The 15,479-nt window shown below is 25.7% G+C and overlaps 1 protein-coding gene across 3 annotated transcripts in view; it reads left to right on the top strand.

Annotated features, from left to right (window-relative positions):
- The first annotated feature begins 691 nt into the window (after window positions 1-691).
- The window catches only part of LOC132928780 (band 3 anion transport protein-like), a 47,935-nt gene continuing 33,147 nt past the window's right edge, over window positions 692-15,479 (top strand). Inside the window, exons 1-3 of one of the 3 annotated variants that reach the window (XM_060993646.1) lie at window positions 692-939; window positions 1,168-1,741; window positions 7,924-8,211. In XM_060993646.1, coding sequence (XP_060849629.1) covers window positions 8,146-8,211 — 66 coding nt within the window. In that variant the 5' untranslated portion in view covers window positions 692-939; window positions 1,168-1,741; window positions 7,924-8,145. The remainder of the gene's footprint in view (window positions 940-1,167; window positions 1,742-7,923; window positions 8,212-15,479) is intronic. The other 2 variants (XM_060993648.1, XM_060993647.1) reach the window with 2 other exon arrangements.

Below are 15,479 nucleotides of genomic sequence, written 5' to 3' on the forward strand. Positions count from 1 at the left end.
TATAAGTTTGTAATAATTAATGATTTTAGATATATATCTGGTAGACTCATTACTTAAATCTTTGTAAGAAGATATTCCTAAAGTTTAATAACAAAATCAAGAACTTCAAGACTTTTGTAGACGTGTTTCTATCTATTTATATATTTAGAAAAGCTTAGCTGAAGAATCTTAAAACCAAGTAGCGTATGTCTTACAAGTCACAACTTACAGTGTAATGACTGTAATATGCTTAACGAGATACTTAGCTTAGTGACAGGAAGTAGCTATATACAAACATATATTAAATTTCCCCACTTGTTCTTTTGATTTTATACATTTTATTTTACCTATGATTTCAATTAATAGTATTTACTTTCCAATAAAAAATATAACAACATTTTTTTTTTAAATATTTCGGTACTTAAAAAAAATGATTGGGTATTTGGAGTCAAGCCACCTGGTCCTAATATTAGATCGGTTGATGAGTCGTTACTGGCGAATGTTAACCATTCAGGTTCTGCGTAAACCGCAGACCATTGCAATATCGTTTTTGGCAATTAATAAAAATAATAAAGAAAATTACGATGTCCGTCACTTTCGTAGTTTTTCGTTGATAAAAATATGACTTTGACTAGGTACTTCGAGTACGTGTACGGCCCGGGGAACGTGTCGATTGCTACGGCATCTGGTGGACGGTAATGTGTGCGATCGCCTCTGAATCCGCAGATGCCATTCGCATGACGCGCATGCGCACTCGCACCGCCGCTGAAACGTGTCGACCGCAGCCGATGAATCGCGAACATCCCCTCCAGCTCAGGCACTCGGAGACCGTCATGACCCTTTGCACAAACAACACCACCATCCACCACCGACCACAACCACCCTTCAAGACGCACGATTTCACCCTACCGGGTCGATCACATCGATGTTATACCATTACAATAATCGTCATCACAATAGGTAATATTTATATATATTATAACATAATAGGTATCACAGATTCATGAAATATATCAATATTATTACTATGTTCATGTAATCTGTTATGGTATTATTATCTCCTCTCACGGTGCACACTACGCGATTCACGCAAATACACTATAACATACACGTCCGGCAGAAGTTATTTCGTTATGGTTCGACATATTTGTTATTGTTGCGATTTTGTTTATGCTTTTATTTCCATAGCTCCGTTGGTTTGGGCGTTCATGCGTGTGCGCGTCTGTGTTTGGTCGAATTTTGACAACGTACTACAGCCGCCGCCGCCACCGACAATGGAACGGAACGCGGTCCGACGACAACGACCGTCATCACCGCTACCACTGTCGTAGCAGACCGGTCGTCACTCGTCAGTCAGTCGGTCGGCGTCGGATGGTTGTACGCGTATCGTTCTTCGCAGTCCACGCGCACCACACTGTACGCGCTTTCGTTTGTATCAAGACGACGAATAACTCTCTTCCTCTCTCTCGCACTCTCACCACTCTTTTTAATACCACTTATTCTCACGGTTTTTTTTTGCTGCGATCCATTCTTGGATCTTGGCCGTACATGTCTTTCCTCCTCGTAAATTAAAATATCATCGTCTTATCGATTTAATTGTATTTTTTTTAATTTTTTTTTTTTTGTTCCTAAAAGTGCCGACTGTATATGTATATTATAGTGTCAAAGTATTTTTTTATTATTTACACTTATATATTTCATTTAATTAATTATTTACCTATATCTACATATCTGCATCGGAGCCAACGAATTTCGTTTCGGGGTACGTAACCGACACAATACCTAACAAATTATAATATAATATCAATATCTTTCAGCAGTCCCATTCATGTATGTTTGATATTTTTTACCACTCTGTTACCCTTTTCCGTCTTCTACAGAGAACGAAACCAGATGTCATCGCAGCTAAACTACAATATCTATACATATTCATTTTAAACCGATTATTTTTCACTAAAACATAATATGTATATAATTTTTTATCGTTTCACAACTCTGTTATACAACATAGTTTGTAGGAAGATATATTCGAGTGGTTCTCCTGAAAGAAGGGATGAGGCTCCTCAAGACCCAACTATCTATTTATTCTATTATCGACGTTGTTTCTATGTTTTATTAAATAGTTTTTTGCACTCTTGTTAATAAATAATAATATCTGTTCTGTTACTCGACTAAAAAATATTGGTCTGGACAATTTTCAATTGTTCTCAATGAAATGATACAGATTTTTGTCGAACATTAACTAGGTACCTATTTGCTTAAATATGTATCTAAATTTAATTATTATAATTTATCACCTATAATGCGTGTTGTATTTTACGATTAAATCAGATTTTACGAACCCGTTTATACAATGTATACATTGCACGGTACATGACACAATATGTTGTTATAATCAATAGAAAATAATATGACTAAAACGAAAGTAAAAGGTTTTATTATGTTAAAATATTTTTCTACGGAAGATTTTGTTAAGCGTGTTAGTTATTGTTTACATTTCGTAAGGTGATTTCAAGTACCTATATTATGACTATACGTATGTACTGTAGATCTGTAGCAACATGTTAACGGCATGCGCGTAATAAAAGAGAACCTTTTTTTTTTTACTTCAATGAGCCGCATTCCTATTATTACCTGCAACGTGGCTGCGATGTTCTATACGGTCAGTTCCCATTTTGCCGAATTTATTAATGTTAATGTACGATTATATACGTCATTATTAGGTACCTTTTAAAGTCATAAATAAAAAAATATCAATAATTGCATAATAAAAATAATCATATAAAATAAAAAAAGTTTTTTTGAACTTGTTAAAATTATTTGTTGTGTTTAATAAAATGACTAAGATTGTCCAAATAATCAATCCATTTCATTTATGGACGGATTTTCAGAATTCGGATAGTATAGTAGTAGATCGTTTCAAATTATAAATATTTCACTATGTTTATTATTATTTATCACTTTATAAATCACAAATTCATAACCATGTTTTAATAAAAAAATAATTTGAGAATTATGCGGCGAGAAATAGGTCGGTGGCAAAATGGGATTAATTTGGTGGTGAAACGAAATACGATCGTTCTATACATATTATCCTACATGGGGTCTGTTTTTACAAATTCTGATAATATTCAAAAATTGTTTTAGTGTGAAATGTTAAATTAACAAATAATTTTTTTACGCTTATGAGTTTTAATGGAATGAAGTAAAATATGTATATATTTAAGTTATTAAGTGCTTTGGAATTCAAGTTATTTATGAATTTGCATATTATAAGACACTTAATAATGTCTGGAAAAAGTAATATTTTTACTTAGATAGCACATTGAAACATTAAGGGTGTAGCCTAGACAAATTAATTTCTTCATTACAATGATTAAGTAAATATTTTACTATTTTATTTATACCACATTTCTTAAAGCGAAGGTTATAAACTTATATATACTTATAATTATTGTTTAACCCATTTAATTTATGTTAATTTAAAATTTAGAATTAATTAAATTGCTTGTTTTATATTGTTTTATGCTAAATATTAAGTATCTTTTGTTTATCGAAGTTTACTCATAATTCACAAGAGTTTAGTTATATTTATAGACGTTACATTTGGGTAGATTTTTAATTTTCAACATTTCGAGTAAGTGTATTATATTTACATTTCATTCTGAGAAATATAACATTTTATTTATACAACTAACAAGTATCGATTATACATTTATATTTTATACCCATATTTAACTACAATATAGTTATAAAATAATAACAAATAAAAAAAACAACAACTATTTCAATAAAATTTAAAATAAAGATAGGTATTAATATATTTTACATCTTGCAGGTTTATGTGAATGTATAGAAATAGTAATTTTCCAGTTACCTATATTTTTATTTACGGTTATAAATAAGATGTGGGACGTGAGTAACACTTTTTAATTAAATATTACAATTTAAATCTCAAATGTATACAATTATACATATATAAGTATTAAAAAAAGTAAACAAAATATAGCAAAAGGTAAAGGTTTTACTCCATTATGCGTAAATGCATAGTATTTATAATTTAAATTTTTATAAAAACAATTTTAGATACCTAACAGTTTCGATTACATACTACGAATTGTATTGAATTGCCATGTATCTAGCAAACTAATGTGAATTTTACATACATAAACAATAATAATAATATTAGTAAACATATTTTATAGCTAAAAGTATTTTGATAACTATCAAAATAATATCATTTATTTTATATGCATAAATCTTAAATAAAATAATTGGCTAGTATGTCGCGCGACTATCCATTATTATTTTTTTGAATTTCAATAAAATACCTATAAAACTAATAATGATTTTGTTATATCGTGTACAATGTAGGTACATACATTATGAACGGTTCTGCCATAAATTAAACCACTTTTTTCAAAAGTTTTCAATAGTTTTATTTTACGCATGGGAATCTACTACGAAAATAGAACTATAACCTCTTTAAATCAGCTAGTTAAATTTTCTAAATTCTTCTATATAGTACATTCATAATAGTGTTACAGAACGCATTATTGTTCAATCAATATATTACTGAAGGGCTGATTACATTTCTCAGAAATTAGTGGTTTTTTTTTTTAAATTTTGATTGGTAGGTACCTTTATGAATGTATTATTGGATTTTAAATTACTTGTTATTTCTCTGTTATCGCGTACTCGAATTTAATTGATTTGAATCAAAAGTTTCATATGATGTCATCGATTATACAGAATTAATCAATTAACTCAGTAAATTATTATTTTTAAGTTTTGAGTAGTTTACTCAAGTAGAAATTAATTGGCAACTGAAAAAAGGTATTTACAGCAAACTGCAGGTACGTTTCAGTTATTTTTTTATAACTTTACAGAACAGATTATAATTAATACTAGTTCTAAAATATCTTTAAAATTCACTTGTTAGCTTAAAATATTTTTATCGAAATCAAAAACCGACCAGTACCTATATACAGCTAACGAATGCTTGAAACTCTTCTTGCTTCGCACACTTTAGCGAAGGACTGAAATTATTAAATATTAATTAATAATTATTTAATTTAAAAAATCAATCTGCAGTGCGGTGGGTGCTCTATAAATGCATGTATGCATGTATTTCATCTACAAACGTCGGTCTGCCGGTAGATTTTCCTAGTAATATACGTATATAGAAACTATTGGGAAATATAATCGTTAAATTACCTATTATCTTAATTAGGTTATTAGTCATTAAAGTTACTTCATGACACTTTTGAAACTTTATGTACCTAATATTCTTTTTACACGAAAAAGTCTCGACCTTAATAATATATTTATTATACCTAAATTGTAGATATAATTAATTAATGTTAATGTTAAAATATATAAATTAATTTTTTTTGCTTCATTATGAATCGGCTATAAGTACCTACATTTTTAAGTGCTAATAAAAGAAATTATTAGCTCCTTGAGTTCTTGAGAATTTAATCTTAAAAATGTTTAAATGTGTTAGATGTCATTGTTCATATGATAATACGTACATTGCAGTGTTGAGTGTAACTTAATTATGTTTACGTGTAACAAATACTGAGATTGTTCGATTATTTCCTGTTATACAATTCATGTATTATATTTATAAGTATATATACTATATAGTATATACCTCCACATACCGGACGTCGTTTCTATCTCGGGTAATTATTTATTTCGATAAATATGTAACATATCGACATTTAGCGACACTATATGGTCATAACGCTATTAATTGAATAAAGTCTCATGTCGCTGTGAATTGTGATGATGACATTCTACGCTAAATAAATTTCATTATTTTGATAGAAAGAATTATATGTATAATGTTATATATATATATATATATATATTATAATAATAGTCAACTTGTAAAGTACAAGTAAAAGAACTTTATTTTTTATTTTCGCAGTATATTGGTTGTAGCAGGACATTTTCCACTTCTATTTATTTATTTATTTATTTAATTTAATTTCATATACATATGAATACTGGGCCCCACTGAGATGACTCGTGTCAGTATATAAATTTCACTATTGGTATTAGGCACTTAAAGTCTCAAGAACAGGGACTTCTTTATGATTAGATTCAGAATTTGGTTCCTGGGAAATTGCACCTTTGAGTCTAAATGGGCCATATAGGCAATTACATTTTTTAAGTTTGTCCTATGTTAAAAAAAAATCTTTAATTTAATAAGTTATTCTTTAAATTTGTCAGAGAACAGAATGAACTTACTACTTTGAATTTTTCGCTAATATAGATACTATTTCGATTTGTGTTTCGACTAGTTGATCTAGGACCTAGATTCTAGGTAGTCAAATATTAATTTCAAAATTAGATATAAACTTCACGCCATTCTAGTCTTGTTTAATTAAGTTTTAAATCAAATTGATTTCTACATTTTTAAAACTTTGAAGTATAATTTGGCTAATGTTTTACCACTTAAATCGTTGATTTTAAACAAAGATTCGAGAGAATCTAATATCTAAAATTAATTGTTTTCATTTATATAAACTAAATAATTTTAATTTTAATCAATATATTATTTATTTCGTTTTATAATTTTAACTTTGACATGATTGAATAATTTAAAATTATAGTAAATAATATTATTAGAATTTTTAAGTAAAATTCTGTATTTGATGATGATTTTTGAATTTTTCTATTTGTCGTATTCAATGCTTAAGATGTATTAATTTATATTATTGCCTGTATTGTTGTTATGGATTCCATTTACTCGCCCAGTATTTTTCTGAATTAAATAAGAGAGTAAAAAATACGTATAAAACTGCTGTTATGGCAACTTTAATGACACATAATGAATAAATTAATGATAAAAGGTAGATAACATTGTCTGACATAAAAAAAGTTACATCTCAATAGAACATGTTGTGAACATCGGTATTTGTGCCTTTGTGGGAATACTCGACAAATTCAAAATTGCTCAGGGTTAGTTTACGACATGAATCATACTCAATTTTTTTATTTTATTTTATTATGTATATTAAGTATATGCATTTGACTTTAAATTTTTAGCACATGTTATATTTTCATTTTTTAACATTGATACAATTATTATATCAATACATAAATAGTCGTACAATAATAATTTTAAAACTATTTCAACTATAGTCTGCATATGATTTCACAATCAATTATCAAATGATTCAATAGTCGTATAATTTCTAGTTTAAATTGTAAATAATTATACGATGAGTTATAGTAGCTAATAATTAACTTCCGTAACTGTTGTATACTGTTAGACGTAAATACAATTATATTATCGAGTGCATTACTAAAAATCACATAAAAAAGAGCATGGTATTGTAAAGTATATTATTTTTGTAATGTTTAGTAAATTTTAATTTTAATTTCAATAATAGTCAAATGTTGGGAATATTCTTTTAAAAGCTTTTTGTGAGTACTATATGGATGACAGTCGGTGCCGACTGTTTACATATATTAATGATTCAAATATCAAAAAGTTTCTTATTAAATACATTAAAAAAAATGTATGTTAAGGTTCTTAAAATGGTATAAATGTATAATATTTATTGTACTATGTTAGAAATTATAATAGTGTACGAGTACATTCTCCAAATATACTATGTTGTTGACAGTTGTATAGTTGTATCATAATATATTTTCTGACTATAGTCTTTTCACACTAATGTTTTGCAAAGTAATGATTGATCTACACGTAACTGAAAACGTAAAAAAACTGCAATTACTTAATATATTACAGTATAAAACAAAAGTGGTTCGTTGTAATAATTCATTCTTATTTCAATAATTATAACGTGAAAGGTCGTTGTTTAAAATATATATTCGACAAATTATGATTTCTTTTATTAACTATCTTAAATTGAAAAGACAGCGATAAAATTTAATTATAATTTATGTTGTGTATTTATTTTGCAGTGAGGTACTAAATTACATCAGAACGGCACTTGTAGTATCAAAACTACCGGAAGGGACGCCGGTACAGCGATCAATGAGTTCGACCTATCGACCAGTAAGGATAGGTCGAGCACCAAGAAAAAAGATACCTCAACGTATACGATTTCAATTCTGTTTACCGTTTGGTAATATTGTACACCAATTACAAGATTAATTAAGACTACCTATATATAAATATTAAACATGAGCGCAAACGAAAAGAGACAAAAGACCCAACCCAGTGCATCAATGGATTATGCAAATATTGCTGTGAGTGTTAAAAGTATTTATTTTGTATGAATTAAAATGAGGTTATCATGTATACGTATTTATATGTGATTAACTCGAAAATTATTAGTATTATTATATTATTTAGTAGTATTATATTATTATATTATTTTATGACAATGTGGTATAGAATATCTTTATCATACGTATTTTGCTTTTAGAATATAAAATAATTTATATGTATACATATTATTTTATAATAGTTAATAGTCATAGTTGTAGATGTTGTAGTGGCATTTTATAAGTAAAAGTAATACGTAATAGATGTAATGGTCGTACATACTTATGAGTTATGACTTATATATTATTAAGTATCAGCATAATATAATAAAATAATTTTGGCGCTATACATATACCTGTAATTTATATATTTACCAACGAGAATAAGTATATAGATATATAATATTTGCTTCATTTAAGAAATAATATTACCCACTAGCTTAATTGATTAACTTAAAGCTTTTTAAAAATATCAATTATTGTATGGATATTATTATTTAACATAAAGATTGCAGATTAATGAAAAAATCAGAATGTCGATTATGAATCGAATTAGATCTGAATGAAAGGGTTTTTTGATAAATACTAAATAGACATCGGTTGTGTATAGTTTGTTGACTAATCAGTTTAATTATTTATGCAATTTTAGATTCTAAGCAGAGAAATGAATGTAAAGATCTTACAATGATTTTCCCTTTTTTGCATTAATTGTTACATATGTTACAATTTCGTGTGATTCAATAAAATAGAAACCAATTATAGGCATTATAGCTATCTATTATATTTCTTTAAAAAATAGTAATAGTTAAGAAAAAAATGCGTTTAATGTATGTTTCCTAAGGAGTTTTATAATAGTTTTTAACCTTAAACTATAATACGTAAGCTAATGTTTTCTTAAGTAGACAAATTAAAACTTAGCTTAATTATTGAAACAATTATAGTTTATTCCTTTAATTTAACAGCGAAACGCTAAATGAATTCTAATTGGGTATCACGCAACCAAAGAAATTTTACATCGGAAAAATAAAAATGTTTTTTCTTAAATTAGCTAGGGCATAAGTGGTTAAATAATTAGTGAATACCTATGTTTAATATGAACGACTAAGTGAGTGTTTAATGTAAAAATACATCTTAGTTACATATTAAATATTAAAATTGTTTTTAAAATATTATTCATATACCTAGACAATATATTATAGTATTGAAATTAAATACTGTATATTTTTCGTTCTAAATGCTTCCACGTTAGCCATTGGCTTCTGTTTTCTATTGTACTAAGTTCTATGTTCTTCTTGGTATTATTAGCTACCCCTGCTCTTGGTTGAATAAGTGTTTTTCAATTTTTCATTCATTAAAATTTTTAGCGATTGGCTTTCTATCACTCATGCCCACATCATTTCATGATATCATGATAATCTATTTTCTTTTCATATATTATTCTATCTTTATTATTTTTTTTATCAGGTGATATCATCCTTTTATATTGTGCATAAAACTTCGTTTCGTTTTGAAGCACCTAGTCGCAGTGATATAATCTGTAAAGTGGGGATGTCTTTCGTTGTTTTTGTATTTTTGATTGTTGTTGATCTGCATATGCCCGGAATTGCTATTTCACTTAAGATGTAAAGTTTATACTTCTGTTAATTTGAGGCTATCTTTTATAATTCTACAAGAATTTTTCGTTTGTGTGCTGACTGCTGATGCTTGCTAAACTGCATATTTGTATTCAGCGTCTTATTGATTAAGCTGTTATTGTGGTTCTTAAAGTATTTGTATCAGATCTCTATTTGGAATTATAAGTTTCCATATTACTCTTGTAATATTTCTGATATTAACTTTAGATCGAACATTTTCACTGATTTTAGTGCTAAAACACATACTATAAATAATTATAGACGTAAATGATTCTTTTGAATGTGTAAAATATTTTCTTAGCTTAAAAATACCGATCAATAAATTATTAAAAATAAATATGTGGACACGACATTTATAAATTTAATAAAATAAAAAGCAAAGAGATGTCCTCGAAAAAGTTCCATTAGTTTTTATTTTATATAATATGTTTCAAATTTAAATTAATTTTAAAATTTTCTATCATTCATGTTAAAACCTTTTAAGCTTGTTATTTCTATATACGGTGTCTACCGCGTATAAAATACCATTGATGTTTCCAAGGAAAAACGTTCAGTATATGGCATAGTATACTAGAAAACATATACATTGTGCATTTCAAATTTATTTTGTATACAATATTGGTTTGTTTAAAAATTTACACACGGAAACAATGTTTCTGCTGAAACATTATATTTTGTTCGTTATAACTTATAATTGTTTTAGTTTCGGTTGATTTGTATGTTACATACCAATATAATATATTATTATGTACATAATATAAATGTACTATACTATACTGTACTTGTATATATATTTATGAAACGTGTTGTGTATTACAAGCTATATTAATTTAATTGAGTAATATTACTATTGATTAACTTCAGTTATTTATTGTTTTATTATAAATAAGCAAAGAGCTCAACATTATTATTCCTATACTTTTAAATGAAGAAATAGTTACATAAATGATAAATCATATAACTATGTTTTTACATACATACATAATATTAATATTTTTGTACTATAATATTTTATATTCTATAAAGCATATATTATGACGTCCAAAAAATGCGAAGTTAGTATGTGAAGTATGGCTCTAGTACTCATGACATAATAAATAATTATAATTATATACAAGTACCTACCCACTAAAATAAATAGAGATTGATCTCAAGGGCAAGCTTGTTTTATATATTATGTATAAAAGTAAAAGAATATGAATATTATGTAAATGTATAATCTAAAAGCCAAACAAAATACAAAATCCAGGTATATATCACTCGTCTCGCTTCTTAAATATCGCCGCAGGACAGTAATTTTTTTTGAAATTTAAATACTTGAAAGCAATGATAAATCAATATTCATGGTATTCAAAAATTTTTCTTAAAATTTCGCTTGCGGACATTTGTTTAAAATTGTTGTCTATAGTTTTTCTTTACGATTTGAAGAAATTTTGATAAAATCGATAAATTACTTTTATTAAGTACCACCTGTTTATAAGTATTATATATTTATAAGCAATAAAAAAAAAAAACAGTAAAACCAATTTACTCTTTACTTTATTTAGGATCTAAAATGTAATTTATAAACAATTTTAAAACAGCTAGGTCAAATAAATAACATTTATTGTTTTATAGTGTACCATTATTTTATATGTATCGTAAACGTAATAGGTATTATAGGTACAATACATTCGTTGACAATATTGCAGAATTTGAAGGTCGATTTCTAGAATATTTGTACGTTCGATTATATCATAAGTATTGAACATTTTGCTATAATATTTAATTTCATTATGTGTTTAAATATTATGTCTATGTGTACTATATTTTAAACACGATAGGTACATAAATTATACAGACATATAATTAAATAATTAATCATTTATTATATTCTAAATTATAAGTATTAATATTTATTACCAATTAGATATAAAGTCTGTAGAGTGTAGTTATGTTAATATTAATTTTATTATTTATATGATTTATAAGATGTATAATTTAATAATTAATATACTAAGTTATCATACTTGTTTTCATACTTCAAGGAAATACCTATCGATATTGTAATTAAATAATTGATATAATCATAGTTATTATAGTAAAGTATATAACAGTAGATCTGAACAATTCTGAATTAAATTAATTAAATTCAATTGACCTATATTTTTTTTAGAATAACATATTTGTAGTAAATTACAATAAAAATAGATAATAATATTATTACCATCTTAATATTTTATTTTTATAGCGCGTAGTACCCAGTTAAAATTGTCAATAATTTGGTTATATGTTGATACATATTTTTTTAAATTTTATATTTTTGGTATTATTAAATACTTGTTTTAAATGTTTTTGTATTCAACATTCAATTTGTGATATTTTGAAATCTATTTTAAATTTTAGATTTATGACATCGATGGTATTTTCGATTAATTTTGTACATAATATAGTGTATTAACCTATGTATCTGACATGTATGGTGTAAGTGAAACATACTTGATAGCTGATAGATATATCAATTGTTTGTAATTTTTATTTATAATTACCTATTAAAAAAAAAAAAATCAAAAAATATAAATTGATTATATCCAATCAATTCATTATAGTATTATTATGTTTTTTTTTATGTTAAAAAATGAATTAGATTGAATAATTATTCAAATATTATTATGATAGCGCAAAATTATTAAAATATATTCTAAATAGTCACAGTAGATAAGAATAAATGAAGAAATAATCTACATATATGGACCAAAACATAACCTAACCTATTATTTACGTATAGTTATGTATTTGAACTGTACATAGACAATAGACATATATGATTTTAGAGGGTTTGGAATGTTTGGATTTTTAATTTTAGTAGGAGCTGATATTCTGAAGCACGATTAACCAAATCAATAAGATGAAATTTTTAATTTTTCTTGAAATCCATATTATTTAGACATTTATTGTCAATTAAGAAATATATTCTAAAAAATCCGGAGAAGTCGTTCTATTGTATATGTAGGGTATCGAGTGTCCTCGTCAATAGGTTTATCACTTTATTGAGTGTTAAATTTGAATTAAATAATGTCTTAACCAACTTGACACACCAAACACTGTCTAAAATATTAAAAAATATATTATACCTATAGAAATTGATAATACCTATGTATATTTGATAGAAATTTAAAGTACCTTAAGTTATTTGTTTTTGATTAATAACAATAGGTATAACAAACAATTTTTTTGTTATTAGGTAATTATTCTATTTTTTTTTGTTTTTCCCGATTATTAAATAAAGTACGAAGAATTTTCTACTTTTGACCCTTAAAATTTAAAAAAGTATTATAGAACAAAGTTCTTTGTACTATACAGGTGATTCTTTTAATAAAACAACACTCATTATTTCAAAATATATTAATGGTTTTTAAAATATTTCCTTTACGTCATTTCTAGTTGAAATAAAACAAATTTTACTTTATTTTACTTGTTTTAAATGAGAATATACATTTTTAATTTCATATTCTGAAGCAGAATAATTAATACGTTTATACATTCTTTAATAATAAGTGCTTGATAAAAGAATCATACAGGTTATACTATATATCTTTGTATATTATCACTCGCTAGTTCTTTTTCGAATCCAAAATGTACAAATATTTAGGATACTATGTTTATTCATACTTGATTATTATTTTGTTTAATGTTCATGATTCAGAAACATTATAACGTGTATACTTTTAAGTAGTAAGTCAACTGTTGACGGGTTGAACTGTGTATTTGATACATAGACCATGAAATGAGACAATCGTAACTAAATGTATTAAACATAATAGCTTAAAATTTAACTGGTTTTAATGTTTCATTGTTTTATACCTTATTGCCTTACTTGAATACTGATATGTACTGATATTGAGTACCTAAAGCTAATATCATCGTCACTTATTACTTATTAGTAAATACAAGGTGATCGTTGGAAATGTTTTTCTTACATATTATTTTTTTACTTTTTTGAATGGCAATATTATTAATATCATATTCCAATCAAAATACTTTTCAGAGTATTTCGATATATTTACATAATTTTGATACAAATATATTATATTCAAGTTTTAATTGCTGATTAAAATTTCAGTAATTATAAAATAAATGTTTCTAAATTCATACATAGGTAATAGGTATTGTACATTTAGCATCATCGATTTTTGTCCTAATAACATTGTAACTATTGCACTTTTGTTGATCCGATTTACACAATTTAAATTGTGTATTATTTACCGTTAAAATTAAAATTGTCTAAACTGTATAAAGTATAATTATTAATTATCCAAATCATAATATATTCTCTGGACGACGTGTTATTCAAAAGTTAAAAAGTATGGAATTATTTGTTACATATTTTCATTATTATTAATTTATAAATTACATGATTTTTGTTTGTGCATAATGGCGCTTTCGATATGAAAACTTCAAAACTATACATATTGGGCCTTCGAAATTTCGTGCTACTATTAGTATTGCAGTAGTGAATACTGATGAGTAAATATTTGAGAGTATGTAAACTGTCGGGTTGTCAATTTAATTTGTTTCGTCGTCGTATGCCAAAAACATAATAAATGTGTATTTCTGTGTATGCTAATATTAGACTAGTTCTTTCGTGGTATTTTCACCTTCAATGTCACTACGTTTTTTTAGCTTATAAAAATAAGATAATAATAATATATTAGTTTAATTATTTTTGTACTGTGAATTTATATTTTACCAATGAAATTACTATTATTTTATTCTTACTTTATAATTCTTATTGTTATATTATTTTCAAGTTGGAGAATTTTGTATTGTTAGTGTTAGTAGATATTATTACAGTTTGAATGTACGTATTATTATTTATTTTACAAATACTAAATATGTATGTCACTTTCGTACATGATATAATACATAAATCATTCGAAACTAATATAATCTGTAATGATTATTGGTAAGTTATCATTAAGTTAATCATCGATTTTAATATTTTCACTGCATGAATACGTTTTGCTGCAGTGAATTGTTATAGATAAAATCTACCTAAATAAAAAAAGTATAGTATTAGAATAGTTTTTATTTTCATACTGATTTATTCTTAGTGTTGATAAGTTTTAATAATTATACTTTCAGATGTTGGTATATTACATTATTATTATAATTTTACTAGAAATTTGATTTTTATTCAGAATTCAATATGAATTATAAAAATATAAAATAATCGTATACCTACATTTAACGACCAGGTTAAGTCTTGTGGGTTATTATTTATTATTTTGTTCTCAAATATGTGTAGTATTATCTTTTTGTTACATTTTTTTTGTGAGAGGAGGGGATGTTCCAATTTTTTTTTTAAGATGAAAGTAGCTCCTTGTTAGATAATAAATTAAGGGTACTTAGATAGTATTTCGAATTAATAATTTATCAATTTTATCAATAGATTTTTTAGTTTTCTTGTATAAAAAAACTATCAACATATATTTAAGTACGAATGTTTTTTAAATTTGATTATTTATCATTGTTACTTAATTTATTATACCACTCAGGCCTACTACATTTTTAGTAATGTATTTTTGTATATTTCTGATGCGAGAAAATCAAGAAAAGTTACTTACACTCAATGTT

The sequence above is a fragment of the Rhopalosiphum padi genome, chromosome 4, assembly GCF_020882245.1.
Source record: "Rhopalosiphum padi isolate XX-2018 chromosome 4, ASM2088224v1, whole genome shotgun sequence".
Classification (NCBI taxonomy): Eukaryota; Metazoa; Arthropoda; class Insecta; order Hemiptera; family Aphididae; genus Rhopalosiphum; species Rhopalosiphum padi.